Source organism: Salmo salar, chromosome ssa16 (genome assembly GCF_905237065.1).
Source record: "Salmo salar chromosome ssa16, Ssal_v3.1, whole genome shotgun sequence".
NCBI classification, from domain to species: Eukaryota; Metazoa; Chordata; class Actinopteri; order Salmoniformes; family Salmonidae; genus Salmo; species Salmo salar.
In genome coordinates, this window is record NC_059457.1 from 17,344,299 (window position 1) to 17,370,620 (window position 26,322).

Below are 26,322 nucleotides of genomic sequence, written 5' to 3' on the forward strand. Positions count from 1 at the left end.
AATTAAAGGTTAACACTTGCGTGTGTATAAAGAAATGTCGACAAATGTAACGTAAAAAGAAATCCATAGTCTTACTGAATTCATTTTAGGGAATGGCACTACACAAATTATTCTGGCTTGTTTCACGTGGATGCTGGCCGTCGTCATGCATGATGTATCGATTGTCTTTAGTTCATTCCTCGTCCACTTTAGAGGATATCATGGCACCGTTTATATACTTTAGAAATTCGTCTTTCCTCATTTCCTTCAGGTAAGCACAAATCTATAAGTGGATAGATAGATGAAAGGGTAACACTCACTTCCACCGATCTGTGACATCAAGGAAGGATACATTTCTGGTGTATTGCAACAGGGCCCGTATGTAGCGATTGTGCCTGAGACTCACGTTACCCTGCATTCATCAACCAATGGTTGCGTGCCATGTCACACTGACATTTCTTTAACGGATATGTAAAATATCTATTCAGGCATTGTAAGCTCTGGAACGGGGTCCTCGTTTGTCATGGTGACAGTCAGGAACCCTGTGTTCCCTTGGACCACTGACTACCTGACCTGGAAGACGGGATGTGTGTCTGATTAAGGAAAGAAATAATATAATTTGACTAGATGTACCATTTGTTTTCTAATTTTCCATCATGACGAAATAAAAGGGGTCTGTATTTTCCTTGGTGGTCAGTGTGTGTATATCAGTGTGTTAACTAGCATATCTATGATTTCTCACTCACTTGGGTGATAATGACATGGGTCAGTTATACTGTTCTGACTTGTGATGTACAGTCGTGGCCAAAAGTTTTGAGAATGACATAAATATTCATTTTCAAAGTCTGCTGCCTCAGTTTGTATGATGGCAATTTGCATATACTCCAGAATGTTATGAAGAGTGATCAGATTAATTGCAAAGTCCCTCTTTGCCATGCAAATGAACTGTATCCCAAAAAAAAACATTTCCACTGCATTTCAGCCCTGACACAAAAGGACCAGCTGACATGTCAGTGATTCTCTAACACAGGTGTGAGTGTTGACGAGGACAAGGCAGGAGATCACTCTGTCATGCCGATTGAGTTCAAATAACAGACTGGAAGCTTCAAAAGGAGGGTGGTGCTTGGAATCATTGTTCTTCCTCTGTCAACCAGGGTTACCTGCAAGGAAACACGTGCCGTCATCATTGCTTTGCACAAAAAGGGCTTCACAGGCAAGGATATTGCTGCCAGTAAGATTGCACCTAAATCAACCATTTATCGGATCATCAAGAACTTCAAGGAGAGCGGTTCAATTGTTGTGAAGAAGGCTTCAGGGCGCCCAAGAAAGTCCAGCAAGCGCCAGGACCTAAAGTTGATTCAGCTGCGGGATCGGGGCACCACCAGTACAGAGCTTGCTCAGGAATAGCAGCAGGCAGGTGAGAGTGCATCTGCACGCACAGTGAGGCAAAGACTTTGAGGATGGCCTGGTGTCAAGAAGGGCAGCAAAGAAGCCACTTCTCTCCAGGAAAAACATCAGGGACAGACTGATATTCTGCAAAAGGTACATGGATTGGACTGCTGAGGACTGGGGTAAAGTCATTTTCTCTGATGAACCCCCTTTCCGATTGTTTGGGGCATCCGGAAAAAAGCTTGTCCGGAGAAGACAAGGTGAGCGCTACCATCAGTCCTGTGTCATGCCAACACTAAAGCATCCTGAGACCATTCATGTGTGGGGTTGCTTCTCAGCCAAGGGAGTGGGCTCACTCACAATTTTGCCTGAGAACACAGCCATGAATAAAGAATGGTACCAACACGTCCTCCGAGAGCAACTTCTCCAAAACATCCAGGAACAGTTTGACGAACAATGCCTTTTCCAGCATGATGGAGCAGCTTGCCATAAGGCAAAAGTGATAACTAAGTGGCTCGGGGAACAAAACATCGATATTTTGGGTCCATGGCCAGGAAACTCCCCAGATCTTAATCCCATTGAGAACTTGTGGTTAATCCTCAAGAGGAAAAACAAAAACCCACAAATTCTGACAAACTCCAAGCATTGATTATGCAAGAATGGGCTGGCATCAGTCAGGATGTGACCCAGAAGTTAATTGACAGCATGCCAGGGCGGATTGCAGAGGTCTTGAAAAAGAAGCGTCAACACTGCAAATATTGACTCTTTGCATCAACTTACATTTTTACATTTTAGTCATTTAGCAGACGCTCTTATCCAGAGCGACTTACAGTAGTGAATGCATACATTTCATACAATTTCATACATTTTTTTTTGCTGGCCCCCCGTGGGAATCGAACCCACAACCCTGGCGTTGCAAACACCATGCTCTACCAACTGAGCTACAGGGAAGGCTTCATGTAATTGTCTTCAATTACAAGCCTTCGACGCTTGTAATTATACTTCAGTATTCCATAGTAACATCTGACATATCTAGACACTGAACGCTGCAAACTTTGTGAAAATTAATATTTGTCATTCTCAAAACTTTTGGCCACGACTGTATTGTTAGCCATAGACACATTACCACAGTTTGAGTGAATGCATACATTTATGTATTCAGCAACAAAGGACAAAGTCATCACTTCTCATTTTCAACAATTTATTGTTATCTTATGGTACCACAATGCAATTTCAAAGCAAACATGAATTTTACAAATTATCCTGCTAATACTTTACAACGGCTTAGGCGGAACTACAGTGCATGACAGAGTAATAGTCCTTGTCTAGGGCAGTGGTCACCAACCCTGGTACTGGAGAAATTCACCAGGAGTGCAGGTTTTCATTCCAGCCCAGCACCAACCAACGCACCTGATTAAACTAATCAAATGTCTCGACAACTAGCTAGTTTAATCAAGTGCATTTGTGCTGGTATGTACTTAGAACCTGCATACGTATACCCCTTTCACACTACAGCCAAACTGAGCCAAGCCAAGTTGTCCTGGGCTGGCCTGGTTACATATCCACCACAATTCTAGAACTCTGCTGGAAAGGACAGTGTGAAAAGAAAATCATAGCCACCTATGGTTCAGGACCTATAGTGGGAGGCCCCAGAAGCAGTATTTGTGGTCCCCTGTTGTAGTGAACTTCAGATGGCTCAGATCTGGGAGGACTCTACCCACAGTGAGGAGCTCTTCACCCGGGGAGGCTGCTGGGAATTCAGTGTCATCACTGCGCCCTCTATCTCTGACATCCACACCCTCTGGAAATGAACACATTTTTGGGGTTTGTTTATTGTTCCCCTTTCAACATTGTTTAGTTATTTTTTTAAATCGTGTGTTGTGACCTTTGAAATTAACTTGACACACACACGGTAGCATGAGGATACTTGGCTCTCCAACTCATGCCTGGGGTTGCAAAGCAACCAGTCATTTTGTTAATTGGCAACCTATCGTGACTTTGGTCATTTATACTTGAATAACTAGATTTTTTTGTATGCATTAATATGGACAAAGATTTTTTTTAATGAGTTTCGAGTAGATAGACCATATGGTTCAAAAGAAAATAGCCTAATTAATAAAAAATAAATAAAAGCATCAATCAACAATGGGATTATTTTCAATTACCTCTAACTCAACCAACTAGACTTTTCAGTTGTGATGCTAAAATATTGATAAATACATAGACAAATGATATTTCATGCATTCACTATGCCCAGATTCAGACCAGAGTGATGCGCGTGTAAATGGAAAGTTCCTTTTTATGCACTTCTCTATGCATATTCTGACCTTGAATTTAAATATGAAAATAGCATGCTATTCGTTTGGGGTGGAGATCTAAGAAATGAAAAGGTGTCAACCGATAAGCCGTATTTTGACCTCGTCTTAATTCCACCACCTTTACACGCAAGGAAACCATGAATAAGGTTGAGCGAACCTGCCCGTTCTAAGTGCGAAAAGCTTATTTGTTTCGATACAAATAACAGCATTCTCCACGCACTGTGATTTCTAAATGGATAAGAGCTAGGTAAATGAGTAATCCGTTTGGAGAGGATTGTAAATACACACAGTAATTGTTTTAGATGATTTTTCCTTATGATCCCTGGAGATGAATGTGAAAACAGCCATATGGAAGCAAACTGAAAATCCTCATGTATTGCAGCCCCTTTTCCACAACGAAATAGGCTATAAATAGCCGTGTCGTTATTCAGATGTGTCCTCAATTTGATGTTTGCGCTTTAGAATGTTTTAATTATAGCCTATGGTGCCGCTTCTTTTCTCCGTTTTACTTGACAATTTGTATCATGTTATATTAGCCACTATCAGGAGGCACCATCAGTAATACCAACATACATTTCTAACTGTCACTTTAGTATTAGTTTTACTTCAACTTGTATCTTTATTTTCACATTCCATTTACCTTTCTTTCCTCTGTTACATCCGTGTAGTTGTTTCTGAGGGTGGCTAGCATTAGTGGATCCTATTAGGCTAATGTTGTGCAATAACTTGGGACCTAGTGGAATTCAGACCACACGCAGCGGGTTAAACCTGGAGCACAGTTTACGATGACTGGACCGTTGTCAATACAGTTCCGTGATTAGTGAGGATAAGGGTAGATTTATTGGACTTGTTCAACCCTTATTGTAAACTTTTTTTCCACCTTCCAAAATTTCATGGCTTGAACATGACAACTTTCAGGGTGAATCAAACCACTTTTTAATTCATTAATATATTTAGTGCGTAAAGGCTCTCCAAACCTGCTTTTTTAATTTTTATTCATACATGCTTTCCAAACCCCAAAAGTTGCCTAAATAATCTACAAGACCAGAGTATTTTTACATCTACCAGTTGGTGTTTAAACAGAGACGAATATACATATATTATTTAGATGGCTTCATTTTTTATTTAACTAGACAAGTCAATTAATAACAAATTCATTGCCTACCAAGAAGCAAAAGGCCTGCGGGGATGGGGGCTGGGATGAAAAATGTAGGACAAAAACACATCACAACAAGAGAGACACCACAACACTCCATACAACAACAAAGCATGGCAGCAACACATAACACAGCAACACATAACACAGCATGATAGCAACACATAACACAGCATGGCAGCAACACATAACACAGCATGATAGCAACACAACAACATGGCATTAGCACAAGATGTTAGCAGCACAAACATTGTTAGGCGCAGACAACACAATAAATCAAGTGTCAGTAAGAGTGTCCATGATTGAGTGTAGAGATGGAGATAAAAAAAACTGTCCAGTTAGTGTTTTTTTGCAGCTCACTCCAGTCGCTAGCTGCAGCGAACTGATCCCTATTTTCGAACTTGTTCTCAATGTATTCTAGTCTGTCAACAATGTCCAAATTAAAAAAGGTACACCATTAAGATAGATGCACTGACAATCCTATTGAATGAAAACTCCAGGAGAAAATCTGTTGGCCAGCAAGTGGGAGGGTTTTCAGCAGTTGAATTACATTTATTCAGTGTGCAGAAGGGAACCACGACTGCAAAGCGTGTTATGCACCTGCACAAGGTAAGTCTGAATACCAACTACTGAGCAGTGTGTAGGAAAGGCAGGCATAACTTCCTAAGTTGGAATCGGGACCTAAATTGCTGGTTTATATTAAGGATAATGTTTTACAGTTTAGTCTTATTTTAATAATCTTATTGAATTATTTCATATTTTCCATGTGATAAGGCCAGAGATAGACAGCTGTGATAATCTCAAGTACCCAAAGGGGCCACTAGATGTCTTGTGACAGATTACCTAAAATCATTGAAAGATACAAAAATTCTGGTAGTTTACTGGTAAACTTTCAACTTTCCCAGTAATATACCCTTTGCAACCTTACTCATGCCTAGTAATGAAGGAAATTCCACCTAACTTAGATGTGTCAAAGAGCAAGGTGATTCGGACAGTATTGGAATACACACTTCTCTGCTAGTGTCCGAACGTCTGATGACCAACTAGTGCTGAGCGATTAACCAAAATGTAGGTTATTTTTCGTTTTTTTAACTAATTGACTTAAGTCTGTTCAATTATGTGAATTCCATTTCAATCTGTTTTTTTCCCCTGTGAGCTCAATGTGCAGTTTCTTTAGAGATAAATCAGATCAAGCCTGAACTGTGCAATGTAGTAGGGAGTTGTAGTTTCCAACAGACCAATATTTTGCAAAGTTTAGTGCCCCAAAAAACATGGCATTTAACTACAATGACCATAATCCATTGCGCACCCTCTTAAACTTGTCCATCTGGGTGTAGCAAGACAGAGAAGAGAGAACGAGCAATCGATATAGATAGAAAGCAGTTAATTGTCGAGCCTGAAAATACATGATCTTGATTGTTGGTATTCAGCAGTCATAAAATGATGCCTTATTTACTTTGAATAACTACAAAAATAGTGATTTTGATAGGCAGCAGCTCTATGGAAATGAGATGAAATAGTCATCAAATAAAACTAATATTTTATTCAAGTAATGTGAATACACGATGGTTAATATAAGCAGTAATGTGCAGTCACTACCATCATGGGACTTGTATTAATTGTTTTATTCTGTGTTACAGCATTCATCCCACATAATGCAGTGCTTTTAATGTCAAAAATACATTTAAACAAAAAGCCATGATTTTTTTATAACCGACCGCAAAATCGCTCAGCACTATGACAAACACTAACTGGTTCGAGTCACTTGATTTCTGGAAAGATAGCAATTTGTATGTTTGCTCAGAGAAAACCTCCTAGATAAATATAGACTGTAAATAGCTCAACAATGATTATTATCATTCGGCATGGGAATGAAACATGGTGATGAATGAAGGATAACACAGGGATTTATATGGCAGTAATCAACTAGCAACTCAAATGAATAAACGTTGAACCTGCTGTGAGTATGTTGAGATGGGAATGTCATGATAGTGATAAATCCACGCCTTACATCTGATCACATAACGAAATGTCCGTCACCATGGTACAATTACATATGAACAACCAAATTGGAATGCAACCCAATTCTCATTGTAAAAACACTACTGTCCATACAGTGTTTTTGTTAGACCTACAACATGTACAGTGTGCTACTTTAAGTTCAGAGTGCTCTTACTGTACCTTGACGGCCTCGGACGGCGCTTGTAGAATGAAGGCAGCGATACACTGCTGGTAGCGGTTCTGGTGCATGATGATGAAGGATTGGGGTAGCCCTGACACTGAGAAGAGAAGGATGAAACGTGTCGGTGTCATATTCATTAGTGCACACTGTAGAAAAATGTAAGTATTTTTTAACAGAAATTGAAAACAAGCGCTTCATATTGGAAGTTCAGGTGGTCCCTCCCTGTTTTGGCCAGTTTGCTTCCATTTAGTTTCTAATTAATACAACCAGTTTAAATATAAAAGATGCTCTTATCCAGAGCAATTTACAGTAGTGAATGCATACATTTTCATACTGGTCCCTGTGGGAATCGAACCCATAACCCTGGCGTTGCAAGTGCCATGCTCTACCAACAGTCACACAAGACCAGGTCTGTTGAAAACGCACATAAGCAGTACAGAAGAAAGACTCAGGACTGATACTGTAATCGATTACAGATTACTAATCTGCAGTTTAGATAACTGGATTGCACAATACAGAGGCCTGCGAAAGTATTCTCCCCCTTGGCATTTTTCCTATTTTGTTGCCTCACAACCTGGAACTAAAATTGATTTTCGGGGGGGTTTGTATCATTTGATTTACACAACAAGATGCAAAATATTTTTATTGTGAAATAAACAAGAAATAACACAAAAAAAAACAGAAGACTTCAGAGTGCATAACTATTTACCCCTCCAAAGTCAATACTTTGTAAAGCCACCTTTTACAGCTGCAAGTCTCTTGGGGTATGTCTCTATAAGCTTGGCACATCTAGCCACTGGGATTTTTGCCCATTCTTCAAGACAAAACTGCTCCAGCTCCTTCAAGTTGGATGGGTTCTGTTGGTGTACAGCAATCTTTAAGTCATACCACAGATTCTCAATTGGATTGAGGTCTGGGCTTTGACTAGGCCATTCCAAGACATTTAAATGTTTCCCCTTAAACCACTCAAGTGTTGCTTTAGCAGTATGCTTAGGGTCATTGTCCTGCTGGAAGGTGAACCTCCATCACAGTCTCAAATCTCCAGAAGACCGAAACAGTTTTCCCTCAAGGATTTCCCTGTATTTAGCACCATCCATCATTCCTTCAATTCTGACCAGTTTCCAAGCCCTGCCGATGAAAAACATCCCCACAGCATGATGCTGCCACCACCATGCTTCACTGTGGGGTTGGTGTTCTCGGGGTGATGAGAGGTGTTGGGCTTGCGCCAGACATAGCGCTTCCTTGATGGCCAAAAAGCTAAATTTTAGTCTCATCTGACCAGAGTACCTTCTTCCATATTTTGGGGTAGTCTCCCATATGCCTTTTGGCAAACACCAAACGTGTTTGCTTATTTTCTTCTTTATGCAAAAATTTTTTTCTGGCCACTCTTACCTAAAGCCCAGCTCTGTGGAGTGTACGGCTTAAAGTGGTCCTGTGGACAGATAATCCAATCTCCGCTGTGGAGCTTGCAGCTCCTTCAGGGTTATCTTTGGTCTCTTTGTTGCCTCTCTGATTAATGCCCTCCTTGCCTGGTACGTGAGTTTTGGTGGGCGGCCCTCTCTTGGCAGGTTTGTTGTGGTGCCATATTATTTCCATTTTTTAATAATGGATTTAATGGTACTCCGTGGGATGTTCAAAGTTTAAGATATTTTTTTATAACCCAACCCTGATCTGTACCTCTCCACAACTTTGTCCCTGACCTGTTTGGAGAGCTCCTTAGTCTTCATGGTGCCGCTTGCTTGGTGGTGCCCCTTGCTTAGTGGCGTTGCAGACTGTGGGGCCTTTCAGAACAGGTGTATATATACTGAGATCATGTGACAGATCATGTGACACTTAAATAAAGTCCACCTGTGTGCCGTATAACTAATTATGTGACTTCTGAATGTAATTGGTTGCACCAGATCTTATTTAAGAGCTTCATAGCAAAGGGGGTGAATACATATGCACGCACCACTTTTCCGTATTTAAATTTTTTTCAACAAGTATTTTTTTTAAATTTCACTTCACCAACTTGGACTATTTTGTCTGTGCCCATTACATGAAATCCAAATAAAAATCTATTTAAATTACAGGTTGTAATGCATGTCATTTTACTGTTTACTCCCTGCTATATCCTGTGCATTGAATGAATAAACTTTGATGTGACAATCACATTAAGATTGGAAAAAGCCAAAATGCTAGTGTGTTATTAGGACATGTGGCCTTAAACTGTGGCAACTACATCATTGAATGCTGGACTTTTTCAATTCCTATATCATGCAGGTGTTGATCCCTCCCCACCTGCTGCGTTGAGTTGGTCTACGCTCCTGAGCTGGAGGCGGTCCAGCGAGATGGGCTGGTCCAGGACGGTGAAGGTACAGCCCTCCTTCAGCAGCTGGTCCAACTCCTGGTTCTGAGGGAGGCGCAAAGGATTCTGTTCAGGACCTGTGGACTTCTAGAGGGGGGTAGGAAGTGAGAAAGGGGGTGGAGGAGTGGGAGAGCGTGAGAGAAAATCGAATTTGGTGATCAAAGAGGATTAAGTACTATACGAAAGTAGTTAAGTTACAATACATATGTAGGTAAGCATCTATGTGAGAAAATCGTATAGGTCCTACCTTCTTGTTCCTCTTGATCTTGGTGATGAGGAGGAAATCGTCAAAGAGAAACAGGTACACATCGTGCAGCTTGGCATTCTCTGGTGGTAACATATGTAGAGATGATGTCAGGACATGGCTGATGTAAAACTACAGTACTTCAACAGTATTTTAACTAGTCATGACTGATTACTCTGTATGTCACCGACCTGTGAGCACTAGTTTGCCCTCATGCAGCAGGCTCCGATGAGCGATGAGGTTTTCGAGGGTGACCGCTTTCAGGAGATGCTTCAAATTCTGTTCATAGCCAAATGAAGGTCTAAGGTTAGGTTGTGGGTAGACGCATGATTTGTTTGCATTCTAACGAGTTCATATGTGGTGGCAGTATATTTTATTTTGATTATATCCCACCGTTATATCTCTTGCATGCATATCTAGCTTTGCGGATCACGATGTTCAGATATCACTTGATCTTTATCTGAAAAAACTAAGACGCTTCAGACAGCCCTTCTCTTTACATCAATGCATTGATATCATTCAAGATACAGCTAAGTTGTTGTTGTACTGTATCTGACTCGTGTATCAAACGTTAACCATATGATCTGTTCTATTCTCATCCGAACCCAAGAAGATTAATTTGTCTTGCCCAAGAACAGCGTCATTGGAAAGCTTAAGTACAGAGGCCCATGTTCCCCCAGGAACTAACAGGATTACGTCAATTAAGTGAATTTTACTCTATTATGTATTTGTGCAAACCCAGTTTGGTATTCAAAGCTCAACTCTCTCATTATAGTGAATGCACCCTTACCTCAGGGACGAAGGCCCGCTTGTCTCTCTCCCACACTGGCAGCCACACCAGGGCATCTCTCAGCTGTTTCACCTTCTGGTAGTTGTCCAGCCATTTGACTTTGCCCTCCAGATCACCTACAAAACACACACACACACACACAAAACATAAAACACAAAACATAAAACAACACACACCCACAACACACAACACACCCACAGGGGGAGGGGTGTGTGTGACACAAACAAACCAATGAGGACACTAAACTGCATTCCACTCCAGCTCTCTGTTTGATAGTGAGCAGTTCACACTACTTAGGAACCCAGATTCTGGCAGGCTTATTCCTGGCTTTGGAACACACAGAACAATCTTAACAAGGGTGTCACTGTTGTCATCAGATAAAATTCATATAATTTATGTCACTTCATTTTAGTTTAATAATATAGTACTACTTTGTAAAATATTCAGCTATGTGCACAATTTTTTATAAATTCGTCTGGCATTGGCAATGAAACAAACCAATTTGAAATAGTATCTCTGATGTTGATACGGATATCATTAAATAATGACGACAGCTGATTGTCTCAACATGGGTGTGATCTATGATGCTCTAGTCATAGATTAGACTGCGTAGACACCCACCACACCCATTGAACATTGACCGATTCATTCCAGCCTGCCATTGTGACAGTGCTATTCCCAGGCCACATCAACTCACTGTATACCTCTGTTATTGTCTGTACAGTCACACCCTGGCTATGGGAAAGAACTTTGAAGCACACGGTAAACACACAAACTAGTTTGGAATAGAAAAACGGGTTCGATATACAAGAACAATTACATTCAAGGTACAATACTGGTACATATTTCTCCACAGCCGGTCCTGTCCATCTAGTTATAGAGAGAACCACCAAAATGCATCTGCAAGTACAGGCACGAAGAGAAGACGTCAGCTGTGACAGATTTTGTCTGCTGCCCAACAAACAAACTGGCTATTTGGTTACCATTTCTAAGAGACATGTATTTGTATAGACTGTATCCCGTACAGAAGACTGTGTGTAAATTAACTTTCCCACAGTGTATATGTTGCTACGGGCCTGAAGATGTGAGTTAAGCCAGGAGGTGTAAGTGGCTGTCAAAAGCCCACATAGCTCTGTCAGAAAACACCCTAGAGCTGATGGCCTGAACCTGAATGGCAGAGCTGCTGTTTCCTATGTAGAAATAGAACTCCTACAATGGTAACCCAATTCAAGTCAAGGGGGGTGATAGAATTCAAAATGGCCAGCGGTCATCCTATTTCTAAGGTTCTCTCTATAGTAAGACACAGGAGAGGCTGGCTGACTGACTGACTCTGCTTGTGTATGTTCAAGTTTCCTTACACGGAAAAAACGTTAATGTTGTGGTTAGAGAGAGAGGAGCCTCTAGTGATGACTGACTACTGTTAAATTAGGTTTAGATGAGTCACCTCATAAAATCGACCATTATGCAAATAACCCAGATAATCCAATAATGTCTTCACAGAACCCCAAATCAGCTTTATTTACACTAATAATATGTGAGCCATTGACTATAGAGAGTCAGTGTGGTGCTTGAGGGGTAACGTAGTTAAGTGCAGTAAGAATGTGCAATAAAGTAGTGTGGTAAGGTTGCACTGTTTTGTAGAAATATCAGATTAGCCTGAGAGACTGACCATGTTGTACACGATGTAGCCAATTATCTGGCAAAGCTATTTTGTTATTCTCATTGGATGTGATGGGGAAATAAGACTTTCGCTGTTTTAAATTGAAAATGTACAGCTGTGAAGCGGGCAGTGTTACAGGTGCTGTGTGGGTGTTTTGAGTGAAAAAGACAGAAGAAAACCAAACAGTATAAAAGCACAGCCCCCTTCATGATTGACACATCATGCTGAAAATATCAAAGAGCCTCATCAGATGCATCTGTTCAAGGCCAGGCCAATAGGACATATGGAACAGCAGCCTGTGTAGTGATGGGGTTATACAATACAGTGTTTCAGTGGCAAGGGTGAAGGAGAGGGATGCTCACATATGGAGGTGTCCACCTGCTCCACCACACTCTGCAGGGCGCTCTCCTCCTCCTCCGTCCGGCTCCTCTTCCCCACGTTCTTCAGCAGCAGGGGGTAGCGGGTCAGACGTTGCAACGGCGCCACCAACAGGTCACGCAACTGCAGCCTCCGACACTCCTGGTTCCTCTCACACCACTAGGAAGGAAGGGGAGAGAGAGACAGAGATATCATCTTTAACATCATCCTCAGCTCTGGCATCTTCCACCAAATTTGGAACCAAGGACGAATCACCCCAATCCATAAAAGTGAAGACAAATTTGACCCCAATAACTACCGGAGGATATGCGTCAACAGCAACCTTGGGAAAATCCTCTGCATCATCATTAACAGCAGACTTGTATATTTCCTCAGCGAAAACAATGCACTGAGCAAATGTAAAATTGGCTTTTTACCAAATTACCGTATGACAGACCACGTATTCACCCTGCACACCCTAATTGACATGGGAGAGAGAGGAGAGAGCGTAGGGGGGGAGAGAGCGCGTAGGGGAAGAAAGGGGAGAGAGCGCGTAGGGGAAGAGAGGGGAGAGAGCGCGTAGGGGAAGAGAGGGGAGAGAGCGCGTAGGGGAAGAGAGGGGAGAGAGCGCGTAGGGGAGAGAGGGGAGAGAGCGCGTAGGGGGAGAGAGGGGAGAGAGCGCGAGGGGGAGAGAGGGGAGAGAGCGTGAGGGGGAGAGAGGGGAGAGAGCGTAGGGGAGAGAGGGAGAGAGCGTAGGGGAGAGAGGGGAGAGAGCGTAGGGGAGAGAGGGGAGAGAGCGTAGGGGAGAGAGGGGAGAGAGCGTAGGGGAGAGAGAGAGCGAGAGAGTAGGGGGAGAGAGAGAGCGAGAGAGAGGGAGAGAGCGTAGGGGAGAGGGGGAGAGAGCGTAGGGGGAGAGGGGGAGAGAGCGTGGGGAGAGGGGGAGAGAGCGTAGGGGAGAGAGCGTGGGGAGAGGCGTGGGGAGAGGGCGTAGGGGAGAGAGGCGTGGGGGAGAGGGCGTAGGGGAGAGGGCGTAGGGGAGAGGGCGTAGGGGAGAGGGCGTGGGGGAGAGGGCGTAGGGGAGAGGCGTGGGGAGAGAGCGTAGGGGGAGAGAGCGTAGGGGGAGAGAGCGTAGGGGGAGAGAGCGGAGAGAAAGAGTTAAAAGCCAAATTAAGTACTATAAGTAGGTTGATAAGTAAGTGTGACAAAATCTGATATTGAGAGAGAAAGCGATTGAGTAAGAGCGTGGGAGAAAATAAGAGAGAAGAGAAGAGACAGGTCAGGAATAAAAGGGTGAAAGAGAGCGAGTATTAGGGAGAACTGAGGGATGGGGTAGGGTAGGAGTGAAAGTGAAGTTGTGAGAAAGACAAATTATCTCAGCTGAGAGCAAAAAAACAGCAGGCTTGCAAAAAAGAGTCTCAATCGCAGGAGACTAATTGTCACATTCCAATTGTCAGCAAGCCCCAGCCCCAGTGTTCGTTCACACTTGACCCAGTTCTATCCTTAACTTACTGCATTATTGTGTGTGGTTGTTAGGGACAGGGTACAGCACAACCTTGCCAACCAACCAACCCTGATTTATAGTTCCAAATAAGCAGCGCTTGGCGGCTGTGGCCTGCATTGTACCTTCACGTAGGAGCCAAAGTCCTCTCTGTGCTTCAGGCTGTCCAGATAAAAGAGTGCAGTGGAATAGTTGAGGCAGTACTTCTGCAGACAGTGGCATATGCTCTCCCGGATCGCCTGCCAACAGATAGATATATGTAAATGGTTAGCTAAGCAGTAAGCGCGTAGAGAAACAGAAAAAAAATCGCATTAAAGTTTATTGGCCGTGTACACAGATTTGCCGGCGTTATACCACAGTGGTTTCCATCTTTTTGGGTGACTCCCCAACTGAATTCTGCTCTGCCATGAGTACCCCTGAAGTACCCCCTAATGTGCATTTTACCATGGTCTCACGGGTCTTCTCGAGTATTTGGATAGGCCAAGTACCCCCAGGGGTCCTAGTAAGATGACTGCATTTACTAAGTCGCTCTGGATAAGAGCGTCTGCTAAATGACTCAAAACGTCAAAAATGTACCCCAAGTTGGCAACCACTATTATAGCAGGTGCAGCGAAATGCTTATGTTACGAGCTCCAACAGTGCAGTAGAATGTCTAATACAATACAAATAATGCAAACAATTCCCATCAAGAAATAACAATCCAAAGCAGATCTATATTAGAGTGAGCATGTGTGGGGTGGCGTGTAGAGACAGTATATCATTTGGAAAAGAAAAAAAGCTGCCGGGCCACAGGAAAAACGGTGCTTCGTATTCATAGATCATTTCATGGAGGGTGATGAAGAGATTTACGTCTAGTATACCATATTTGAGTAGGTCACTTAAGATAAGAATACGAACATAAAGTAAATGGTAGAATAGAATATTCTGTGTGTGCTTGTGCATTCAAGTGTGTGTGTCCATGCCTTGTGGAGGAGCTCCAGCAGGGTGGGCCCGGCCCCTGCTACTGGGATCTTCCAGGACTCCTTGATGACATGCAGCAGGCTGGTGAGGAAGCCAAAGCTCACCTGGGGAACAACACATCACATTACAGAGTCCAAAAGAAAATGTAATATCATAGATAGACAAAGTCTACATGAAGATGTCATGCCACAGACTATTCATATAATAGAGTTAATTCAATACTCCAATGTCTTTCCTCAGCAAGTATGTAATCGTACTGCAGGTGACTATCTTGTTGAAAAAATGTAAAGCAAAGCAGCACTCTCAAATTTCTATATACATTTTCTTTCAGTAAACGGGGCGGCAGGGTAGCCTAGTGGTTAGAGCGTTGGGCTAGTAACCGAAAGGTTGCAAGTTCGAATCCCCGAGCTGACAAGGTACAAATCTGTCGTTCTGCCCCTGAACAAGGCAGTTAACCCACTGTTCCTAGGCCGTCATTGAAAACAAGAATTTGTTCATAACTGACTTGCCTCGTTAAATAAAGGTAAAATAAACACTAAGAGACCAGACCATGAGAATTAAATCCTTCAACATGTAGCCTAGAGTAAGATGATGTCGATGAAGATTTGAAGTCGTGATGGGGAATATTTAGTGATTTAACTTTTGAATTTCATTTTTATGTGTGGTTGGCTTGTGGTAAATCATCTCCCATCCAAGACCCAGTACCAAAACAAAGCACATTCCCCTTCGCCCCCTTTACTGTCATGGTCAGTCATCCCTCTGGGACATGGGTAGCTAGTTAACCATGCCTATCCCGTACGGCTAATAAAAAAATACGAACTTGAAGTACTTTACTCACAGTAGTGTCTACCTCGCTGCCTCATGACAGCACGCTATGGCTCTATCATTCTATCATTCTGCATTGAAGACAGTAGCCACACAGGATCACCACCAATCTGATCTGGGTGGTGTTGGAGTGGGACGATTGTGTTAGCATGACGACTCAGTCCCACAAGACACCTAATAGAATGCTATACTATACTATACTATCATAGTAAACAATAATGAACATGCCAAACACATTTTCCAAGCTTGTGATAATAAAGCTCTTTTAATCTAATCGACAGGGCTGACACAATTATTATATAACCGATGGCTATAGATGAAGACAGTCATGAGAATTAAATAACACATTCATAAACAGCAGTCAAAAAACAAATCATAAGACAAGGTTTTGAAGTGTCTGTCCTATATCTAGGAGATATAAGAAAGCGCAGGAAAAAACACACAAATATAAACTCATAAAAAAAGAAAAGTCCCTTTTTCAAGACCCGGGCTTTCAAAGATAATTTGTAAAAATCCAAATAACTTCACAGATCTTCATTGTAAAATGGTTTAAACACTGTTTCCCATGCTTGTTCAATGAACCAAACAATTAATGAACATGCACTTGTGGAACGGTCATTAAGACACTAACAGCTCACAGACGGTAGGCAATTAAGGTCACAGTTATGAAAACTTAGGACACTAAAGAGGCTTTTCTACTGACTCTGAAAAACACCAAAAGAAAGATGCCCAGGGTCCCTGCTCATCTGCGTGAAAGTACCTTAGGCATGCTGCAAGAAAGCATGAGGACTGCAGATGTGGCCAGGGCAATACATTGCAATGTTCGTACTGTGAGACGCCTAAGACAGCGCTACAGGGAGACAGGAGGGACAGCTGATCGTCCTCGCAGTGGCAGACCACGTGTAACAACACCTGCACAGGATCGGTACATCCGAACATCACACCTGCGGGACAGGTACAGGATGGCAACAACAACTGCCTGAGTTACACCAGGAATGCACAATCCCTCCATCAGTGCTCAGACTGTCCGCAATAGGCTGAGAGAGGCTAGACTGAAGGCTTGTAGGCTTGTTGTAAGACAGGTCCTCACCAGACATCACCGGCAACAGCGTCGCCTATGGGCACAAACCCACCGTCGCAGGACCAGACAGGAATGGCAAAAAGTGCTCTTCACTGACGAGTTGCATTTTTGTCTCACCAGGGGTGATGGTCGGATTCGCGTTTATCGTAAAAGGAACGAGCGGTACACCAAGGCCTGTACTCTGGAGCGGAATCGATTTGGAGGTGGAGGGTCTGTCATGGTCTGGGGCGGTGTCACAGCATCATCGGACTGAGCTTGTTGTCATTTGCAGGCAATCTCAACGCTGTGCATTACAGGGAAGACATCCTCCTCCCTCATGTGGTACCCTTCTTGCAGGATCACCCTGACAATGCCACCAGCCATACTGCTCATTCTGTGCATGACTTCCTGCAAGACAGGAATGTCAGTATTCTGCCATGGCCAGTGAAGAGCCCGGATCTCAATCCCATTGAGCACGTCTGGGACTTGTTGGATCAGAGGGTGAGGGCTAGGGCCATTCCCCTCAGAAATGTCCGGGAACTTGCAGGTGCCTTGGTGGAAGAGTGGGGCAACATCTCACAGCAAGAACTGGCAAATCTGGTGTAGTCCATGAGGAGGAGATGCGCGCACCCCCCTCCCTTTGTTCAGGGACACATTATTCCATTTGTTAGTCACGTCTGTGGAACTTGTTCAGTTTTTGTCTCAGTTGTTGAATCTTATTTTCATATTAATATTTACACCTGTTAAGTTTGCTGAAAATAAATGCAGTTGACAGTGAGAGGACATTTCTTTTCTTGCTGAGTTTATGTATTTATGGATGTATACACATGCATACAGTTGAAGTCGGAAGTTTACAAACACCTTAGCCAAATACATTTAAACTCAGTTTTTCACAATTCCTATCATTTAATCCAAGTAAAAATTCCCTGTTTTAGGTCAATTAGGATCACCACTTTATTTTAAGAATGTGAAATGTCAGAATAATAGTTGAGAAAATTATTTCTTTCAGTTATTTCTTTCATCACATTCCCAGTGAGTCAGAAGTTTACATACACTCAATTAGTATTTGGTAGCATTGCCTTTAAATTGTTTAACTTGGGTCAAATGTTTTGGGTAGCCTTCCACACGCTTCCCACAATAAGTTCTGTGAATTTTGGCCCATTCCTCCTGACAGAGCTGGTGTAACTGAGTCAGGTTTGTTGGCCTCCTTGCTCGCAAACGCTTTTTCAGTTCTGCCCACAAATTTTCTATAGGATTGTGGTCAGAGCTTTGTGATGGCCACTCCAATACCTTGACTTTGTTGTCCTTAAGCCATTTTGCCACAACTTTGGAAGTATGCTTGGGGTCATTGACCATTTGGAAGACCCATTTGCGATCAAGCTTTAACTTCCTGATTGATGTCTTGAGATGTTGCTTGAATATATCCACATCATTTTCCTACCTCATAATGCCATCTATTTTGTGAAGTGCACCAGCAAAGCACCCCCACAACATGATGCTGCCACCCCGTGGTTCACGGTTGGGATGGTATTCTTCGGCTTGCAAGCCTCCCCCTTTTTCCTCCAAACATAACGATGGTCATTATGGCCAAACAGTTCTATTTTTGTTTCATCAGACCAGAGGACATTTCTCCAAAAAGTACGATCGTTGTCCCCATGTGCAGTCGCAAACCGTATTCTGGCTTTTTTATGGCGGTTTTGGAGCAGTTGCTTCTTCTTTGCTGAGCAGCCTTTCAGGTTATGTCGATATAGGACTCGTTTTACTGTGGATATAGATAATTTTGTACCCGTTTCCTCCAGTATCCTCCCAAGGCCCTTTGTTGTTGTTCTGGGATTGATTTGCACTTTTCCCACTAAAGTATGTTCATCTCTAGGAGACAGAATGTGTCTCCTTCCTGAGCGGTATGACGGCTGCGTGCTCCCATGGTGTTTATACTTGCGTACTATTGTTTGTACAGATGAACGTGGTACCTTCAGGCGTCTGGAAATTGCTCCCAAGGATGAACCAGACTTGTGGAGGTTTTGGCTGATTTCTTTTGATTTTCCCATGTCTAGCAAAGGTAGGCCTTGAAATACATCCACAGGTACACCTCCAATTGACTCAAATGATGTCAATTAGCCTATCAGAAGCTTCTAAAGCCATGACATCATTTTCTGGAATTTTCCAAGCTGTTTAAAAGGCACAGTCAACTTAGTGTATGTAAACTTCTGACCCATGGAATTGCGATACAGTGAATTATAAGTTAAATAATCTGTCTGTAAACAATTGTTGGAAAAATTACTTGTGTCATGCAAAGTAGATGTCCTAACCGACTTGCCAAAACTATAGTTTGATAACAAGAAATGTGTGGTGGTTGAAAAACGTGTTTTAATGACTCCAACCTAAGTGTATGTAAACTTCCGACTTCAACTGTATACATACGTACATTAGAGGTCGACCGATTAAATCGGCACGGACGATTACCGATTTCAAGTGTTCATAATCAGTAATCGTCATTTTTGGACACAGATTATGGCCGATTACATTGCACTCAATGAGGAGACTGTGCGGCAGGCTGACCACCTGTTACGCGAGTGCAGCAAGGAGCCAAGGTAAGTTGCTAGCTAGCATTAAACTGACCTTACAAAAAACAAACTACACATGGTTGATAATATTACTAGTTTAACTATCTTGTCCCGCGTTGCATATAATCAATGCGGTGCCTGTTAAATCATCATTGAATCACAGGCAACTTCGCCAAACGGGTGATGATTTAAAAAGTGCATTCGCGAAAAAAGCACTATCGTTGCACTAATGTACCTAAACATAAACATCAATGCCTTTCTTAAAATCAATACACAAGTTAAAAAAATAATTTCAACCTGCATATTTAGTTCAAAGAAATTCATGTTAACAGGCAATATTAACTAAGGAAATTGTGTCACTTCTCTTGGTGTTCAGTGCAAGCAGAGTCAGGGTATATGCAGCAGTTTGGGCTGCTTGGCTAGTTGCAAGCTGTGTTTAGACCAGTTCTTCCTAACAAAGACCGTAATAAATTTGCCAGAAGTTTACATAATTATGACATAACATTGCACAATCTTCAATGTAACAGTAATATTTAGACCGATAGAATACGGAACGGTTCCGTATTTCACTGAAAGAATAAACGTTTTGTTTTCGAAATGATAGGTCATTAATATGGTCAAATCCGGAACCTAAGGCACGTATTTCTGTGTGTTTATTATATTATAATTAAGTCAATCTGATAGAGCAGTCTGACTGAGCGGTTGTAGGCAGCAGCAGGCTCGTAAGCATTCATTCAAACAGCACTTTCCTGCGTTTTCCAGCAGCTCTTCGCAATGCTTGAAGCACAGCGCTGTTTATGACTTCAAGCCTATCAACTCCCGAGATTAGGCTGGCAGTACTATAGTGCCTATAAGAACATCCAATAGTCAAAGGTATGTGAAATACAAATGGTATAGGGAGAAAGAGTCCTATAATAACTGCAACCTAAAACTTCTTAACTGGGAATATTGAAGACTCATGTTAAAAGGAACTACCAGCTTTCATATGTTCTCATGTTCTGAGCAAGGAACTTAAACATTAGCTTTTTTTTTTTTTAAATCGCACATATTGCACTTTTACTTTCTTCTCCAACACTGTTTTTCCATTATTTAAACCAAATTGAACATGTTTCATTATTTATTTGAGACTAAATTGATTTTTATTTATGTATAATATTAAGTTAAAATAAGTGTTCATTCAGTATTGTTGCAATTGTCATTATCACACACACATATATATAAATCGTCCAATTAATCAGTATCGGCTTTTTTTGGTACTCCAATAATCGGTATCGACGTTGAAAAATCATAATCGGTCGACCTCTAACATGCATAGATACACACTTCAGACAAGTCCTGTGACACTTGTGGGGGGGGTCGTAGAGCAAAACAGAGACCACCATCGTGAAAGTCTCCTCTTTACATAGAGTGGTCATAGTAGTTTGCAGGTCAAATAATTCGGATGCTACAGATGTTTTCGTGAGAATACTGATTTTCGGGATGTCTTACGGTCTGACAAACACTGCTCTCGCTCTGCCAACTTTCACTGCAGATGTGGAAGTGCGACATCAGTGGATGCTATGGATTGAGACGCATCCAAAGCAAAAAAAACACATTCCAAACTGACAGATTTTGATGAGGATTTTTGTATTATTTTACTTTGATTGATGCACTGTTGGCATCAATCGACTCTACGGGTAAAAAAAATATCATACTTTAGGAACAAACAGATGACTGAACATGGGACGGTTTCTGTGATAATGGACTCAACAACGTGATAAAAGTTTGTTGCTCCTTGCTGAAACAAGCAAGGTACTGTAGCAAACGAGTCTTTGGTTGCCTAGGCAATGCCCCCCCCCACAATGCAGCAGCAGCACACATAGAAATAGAATGAATAGAACGGGCTTGGAACCTCTAAAACTGGCAATTTGATTGGTAAACTCATTACATGGGTACACTCAATGGCTGCCTGGTATTGTGATGCAAAAATGTCCATGGTATGTAAAATGTTCATTCAAATGATGTTAACTGATGTGGCTCATGCAATGGAATGTATTTATTTTTGTCAACAAATCATAGCACATATTGATGGTTACACTTCCTGCTTTGCTCCAATGGGTACACTTGCAATGGTTGCCAGTCCCATTATGCTATCATTGACTTGAATGGGGAGGCCCATTCTATATCAGCACATGCAGTCAGGAGAGGAAAAGAGGAAGTATTTGAACGGTTATTAAGGAGATGCGGTCATTTGGCTGGCCAGTTACTGTCATCCAAAACTCCATGATATTCACAGCCCGACTAATCCAATCTAATGTAATATACAGTATGTATCTCTACGGTCTCACCAGACACAGCTCGTTGAGGTTGGCAAACAGCCTCCAAGTGTCCACGTCTGACAGGTAGTCCCTCATCTGCAGGTTGGTCAGCGTGGCCAGAAACACCTGAAGGACAGAATATTTATTTATATTTTTTATTAAACACATTAAAAACAAACACATTAGAAATATATTAGATATTACACAAAGGAACACAAACAAGAGGGAGGGGTTGGATCTGTTTTTGCTGTACTCAATTTCATCATAGATTGTAACATTTCATCACAATAAAGCTGAAGAAAGAGTTCCCCAACAAAGTATATTTTAGAAAGGGGCAATGTCAATTCAAAGGAAAGGCCCATTCGAACCATCACAACATGACATTGGTGTTCAAAAAGCCACAAAAAGCACAAGGTGTTTGGTTGCAATGGTGAGCTGCCATTCCTGTTCAAAAGTGTGTGGGGGGGGGGGGGGCGTATATCTAGTAAGTCACCTCTTTGAGCACCATGAGCTGATCCAGGAAGTAAACACACTCGCTGGTAAAGAGTTCCCAGATGGCTTCCTGTCTCTTGTAGTCTTGAGGGTCACAGTCAGACATCAGCTGAGATGAATCGCAGTCCCTCAGGAACTCCTCTAGAGAACAGTCCTGGGGGTGGACGGAATAATAAGACAGATGGATGGTTGGATAGATGTTATTTGAATAATACTAAAACCATCATGCATGGGGGGGGCTGAGTCGTTGTGGTTTTAACACGGATATGCCAGTGCGGTCATAAGTACAAGGCGGCAGCATTCTGTAGCCTGTCTTGTTACTATCCTCAATGCTGTAAGTCTATTATCATCTGCTGTCTAGCTACAGTTTAGAAACGTACGCTTGTCATGTGCGTAGGCCAACAAAGTCGTATTCCCGTTCAATGTGTCATTTATATGTTTCAGGGGCTTCCCTGTTCCTGTAGTAATTCCTAGGAGCACTGACTCAATGATGACTGGCTCCCAAGTTACAAACGCAGACATGTAACAATAAGATATTACACAGCTAGGAGGAAAAAGGGCTTCTTCAGCTCTGGTGTTCATATGGTTTTCCTCACCTTGTACTTCTGGAAGTCTGTGTCCCTCCAGTCTTGAATCTGTTCCTTCAATAGATATTTCTCAATATCAGATGCAGTGCATGTAGTCTTCCCTTTAGTCTGAGAGGAACAACTACAGGTTAAATGTTAAAAATTACTTGAACAATCAATTCATTCTTTACTATAGGTATGAGTGTCTGTCTAAGTGGGAATGTGTGTGTGTGTGTGTGTATAGTAAGAGTGAATGTGTGTATGTTTGTGTGTGTGTAAGTGTGTGTCTGTGTACGCAAACGCATGTGTGCATGGTGGAACAGTGAACGACAGTACACACCAATAGTGTTTTGTGTATACATTTTCCCATCTATCTATCAGTCTGGTCAAACACCTTCAATATGAATTGATTTGGATTGAATTGGTTTGGCTCAGTGTTGTTGACACATTATGAAATCTCAGGAGGCCATGAGAACAGAGGGGAAGAAAGTGTATTCATTAATATGCTTTGATTAAAAAAGTGGGTCAGAGAACAATATCCTTAATTCCATTGCAGCTTCCTGAGCACACTGACAGCTTCAAAGCAATAGCAACCAAAACCACAAACAACTAGACTGACTGGTGGCAGGTCACGCTAGCTAGGGCGAGTAGCAGGGGGAGAACAAACAGGCAGCACACATACCGTGCCACGTCTGGAGAAAGGCCACTTGGGTTTCTTGGTGTCTGTGGAAATGGAGAACATGGTTTTGTCATTATCTACAAAGGCCTGGCTTCATAGTTCTTCTGTTGCGAAAATGTGACAGAAGAAAAAAAAAAGTGATCCACATGACGTAGATAGGATTTTACAGGAAATCAAGTTTTAAGTGTAAACAGCCTTATCATTTTGCCTGAATGTGGCAATAATCTGAAAATAGTTAAGGAATGTTACTTATATATTTGGGTAAGTGAACTTCTGATGCAGTTACTAAAGTTATACCTAGGTAAAGATAGGAATTAGTATTCTAATCCCTAATTCCTAATATTAAATAGTCATTTAATAGGCTCTCCTTGTAGGTAACTAAAATAATATAATAAATAACACTGTAGGCCTACAATCTGGGTTTATAAGGAATCAAAAACAAGCTGTTGACAAAAATTAGCAAAAAAGTGCAGAAACTAAACTTCGGCGTTAACCTGAGAAGTTCAGTATGTCCGCCACCCCATTGGACACAAACAGGTCCCCCGGCGAAACGTCCAATCCGGGTAGACTGACCACCACAGAACTCCGCCTCCTCTCCTGTAGTCTGGGGGAAACAGGAAGAGATCAGGATATGAACAGAGAGACCGTTTGTAGAACATTCTGACCAATAAAGGACCGTTTCCATACAAAACTGACCAATAAGGCCGCATAGTATCCAAAGACTTTCTAACTAGTGTGACTAACAGTATTTTAGGTGTGATGTATACAGTATGTCAAAATGAGGTGTCAGTGAATAATGGCGTAATAAGTGAGGTGTAATACAACGTGAGGAAAAGAGTAGGTCAGTGAGGTACAGCATAATACAGTTAGAATATTCTGTCTATGTACCCCATTATGTTAATAAATGTACCTAATTTATTACACATTGTCATTATTACAACTGTATTATGCTGTACCTCACTGACATACTCTTATTACGCCATTACTCACGGTTATACGATGATACACCTCATTTTGACATACTATAATGCCTCCGGATCTGGCAATACCGGTATATAGTTTGGTTTGCTGTGTTTTATATTCTGGCTTGTTATTATTATTTTTGCACCTTGGGGTAGGAAAAGTGTTTTACTACCACTACACCCACTACTACTATCCACTACCACCACACCCACTATTCACTACCACCACTATCACCACCACACCCACTATCATCACCACTACTACCACACCCACTACTCACTACCACCACTATCCACCCATATTATGTAGGCAAATCATGCCACTGTTCACAAACTCCTTATTCGCTTGCTTGTTCACAGTGCACTGAGTACACATGGTATTTCAACAATGCAGAAATGCCTAAAGGAATTCAGTTATTTCTGGCTAAACGGTCTTCTTGGCAAATTCTCCAGTAATAATGACAATGAGTAAATGTGTAATAAATTAGGTATATTTATCAACATGGGGTCAACAGACAGAAAATTCTCAGAGAATTGGATCTGACCATGAATCAAGCAGAATTAAAGACTGCCAATTAAAGCCCTCATGCAGTCTTTGTAATTGTATTTTTAAATCATCACTGTATGTCTAATAAATCAGTGTGTTTTGTTAATGAAAATTACTCCAAAATACATGTTTTATAATATATTTCCCTGAGCCTCCTTTGGCCCGTTAAATGCTCAGTCTGATCATGTGGGCGTTAGGAAACAAATATGACTATATTGACATAGACAGGCGTGATTGGCGGATAGGATGGTCTAGAGCCCACCCCCATACCCAGACGAACAGTCATTGGTCATATTGTGACATGCCATGGGACAAAAGTTCCATCCCACCTGAACAGGCCGAAAGTCCAGCCTTTAATTATTTATTTTTACACAGCTCATACACAAAAAAGGCATCATCATTTTCGCAATTTGTGTGTGTTATTTAAACTTTTTTTTGTGAAGGAAATACCTTGCTTTTTTTTTTTTCAAAGGAAAAAATCGTTTTTAACTGCTCTATACCTTTGAGGAATTAATGTGTTGTTGACATCTTATGCATTAGTTATGTAATTTATGGTAGAAAGTATGTCATTTTTGTACCTAAAAGATAGACAAAAAAAAAACTACTATTAATGGAAAATTAAACACTAATATATCTTGAGTAGGTAAGTATTCAACCCCATGAGTCAATACATGTTAGACTCATATTTAGCAGGGATTACAGCTGTGAGTGTAAGATGGCGCTGGAGAAAAAGGCAGACGTTTTACGTGCCCCCAGCCGATTGTGCTTTTTTGTTTGTTTATTTGCAAAACATTTTTTTTACTTAATGTTGCCGCTACCGTCTCTTATGACCGAAAATAACTTCTAGACATTAGGACTGTGATTACTCACAGTCAAACGAGTTTGACAAGCCCGATGCAAAGGATATACTGCTTCCTCGGGAACAGGCCCCAATCCCTGTGATCTGTGTGAAGAGGAGGCGGAGAAAGAGGGGCCGAAGGGCGGGCTGCCTTCTGAGAATTCGTAGGCGATCAAATAAACCCCCACTTTCCTCCATTCTGCTAGCAAATGTGCAATCCTTGGAGGATAAAATCGACCTGTTACGCGGAAGATTAAACTGCCAACGGGACATAAAAAAACGAACATCTTATGCTTCAAGGAGTCGTGGCTGAACGACGACAATCTAAACATACAGCTGGCTGGTTATACAATATACCGGCAGGATAGAACAGCGGCGTCTGGTAAAACAAGGGGCGGCGGACTAAGTATTTTTGTAAATAAGAGCTGGTGCACGATATCTAAGGAACTCTCGAGCTATTGCTCGCCTGAGGTAGAGTATCTCAAAATAAGCTGTAGACCACACTACTTACCGGGAGAGTTTTAATCTGTATTTTTCGTAGCTGTTTACATACCACCACAGTCAGAGGCTGGCACTAAGACAGCATTGAATGAGCTGTATTCCTCACCCAGA

General features: G+C 41.9%; 1 protein-coding gene across 1 annotated transcript in view; it reads right to left on the reverse strand.

Moving 5' to 3' along the window:
- Nucleotides 1-2,555: 2,555 nt before the first annotated feature.
- The window catches only part of LOC106573308 (pleckstrin homology domain-containing family G member 7), a 33,426-nt gene continuing 9,659 nt past the window's right edge, over nt 2,556-26,322 (reverse strand). Inside the window, exons 4-17 of the mRNA XM_014148250.2 lie at nt 23,858-23,967; nt 23,367-23,407; nt 22,715-22,813; nt 22,120-22,272; nt 21,657-21,752; nt 14,883-14,984; nt 14,046-14,159; nt 12,428-12,602; nt 10,406-10,521; nt 9,807-9,894; nt 9,619-9,698; nt 9,305-9,458; nt 7,024-7,121; nt 2,556-3,169 (exon numbers count right to left, since the gene is read on the reverse strand). Coding sequence (XP_014003725.2) covers nt 3,065-3,169; nt 7,024-7,121; nt 9,305-9,458; nt 9,619-9,698; nt 9,807-9,894; nt 10,406-10,521; nt 12,428-12,602; nt 14,046-14,159; nt 14,883-14,984; nt 21,657-21,752; nt 22,120-22,272; nt 22,715-22,813; nt 23,367-23,407; nt 23,858-23,967 — 1,531 coding nt within the window. The 3' untranslated portion in view covers nt 2,556-3,064. The remainder of the gene's footprint in view (nt 3,170-7,023; nt 7,122-9,304; nt 9,459-9,618; nt 9,699-9,806; nt 9,895-10,405; nt 10,522-12,427; nt 12,603-14,045; nt 14,160-14,882; nt 14,985-21,656; nt 21,753-22,119; nt 22,273-22,714; nt 22,814-23,366; nt 23,408-23,857; nt 23,968-26,322) is intronic.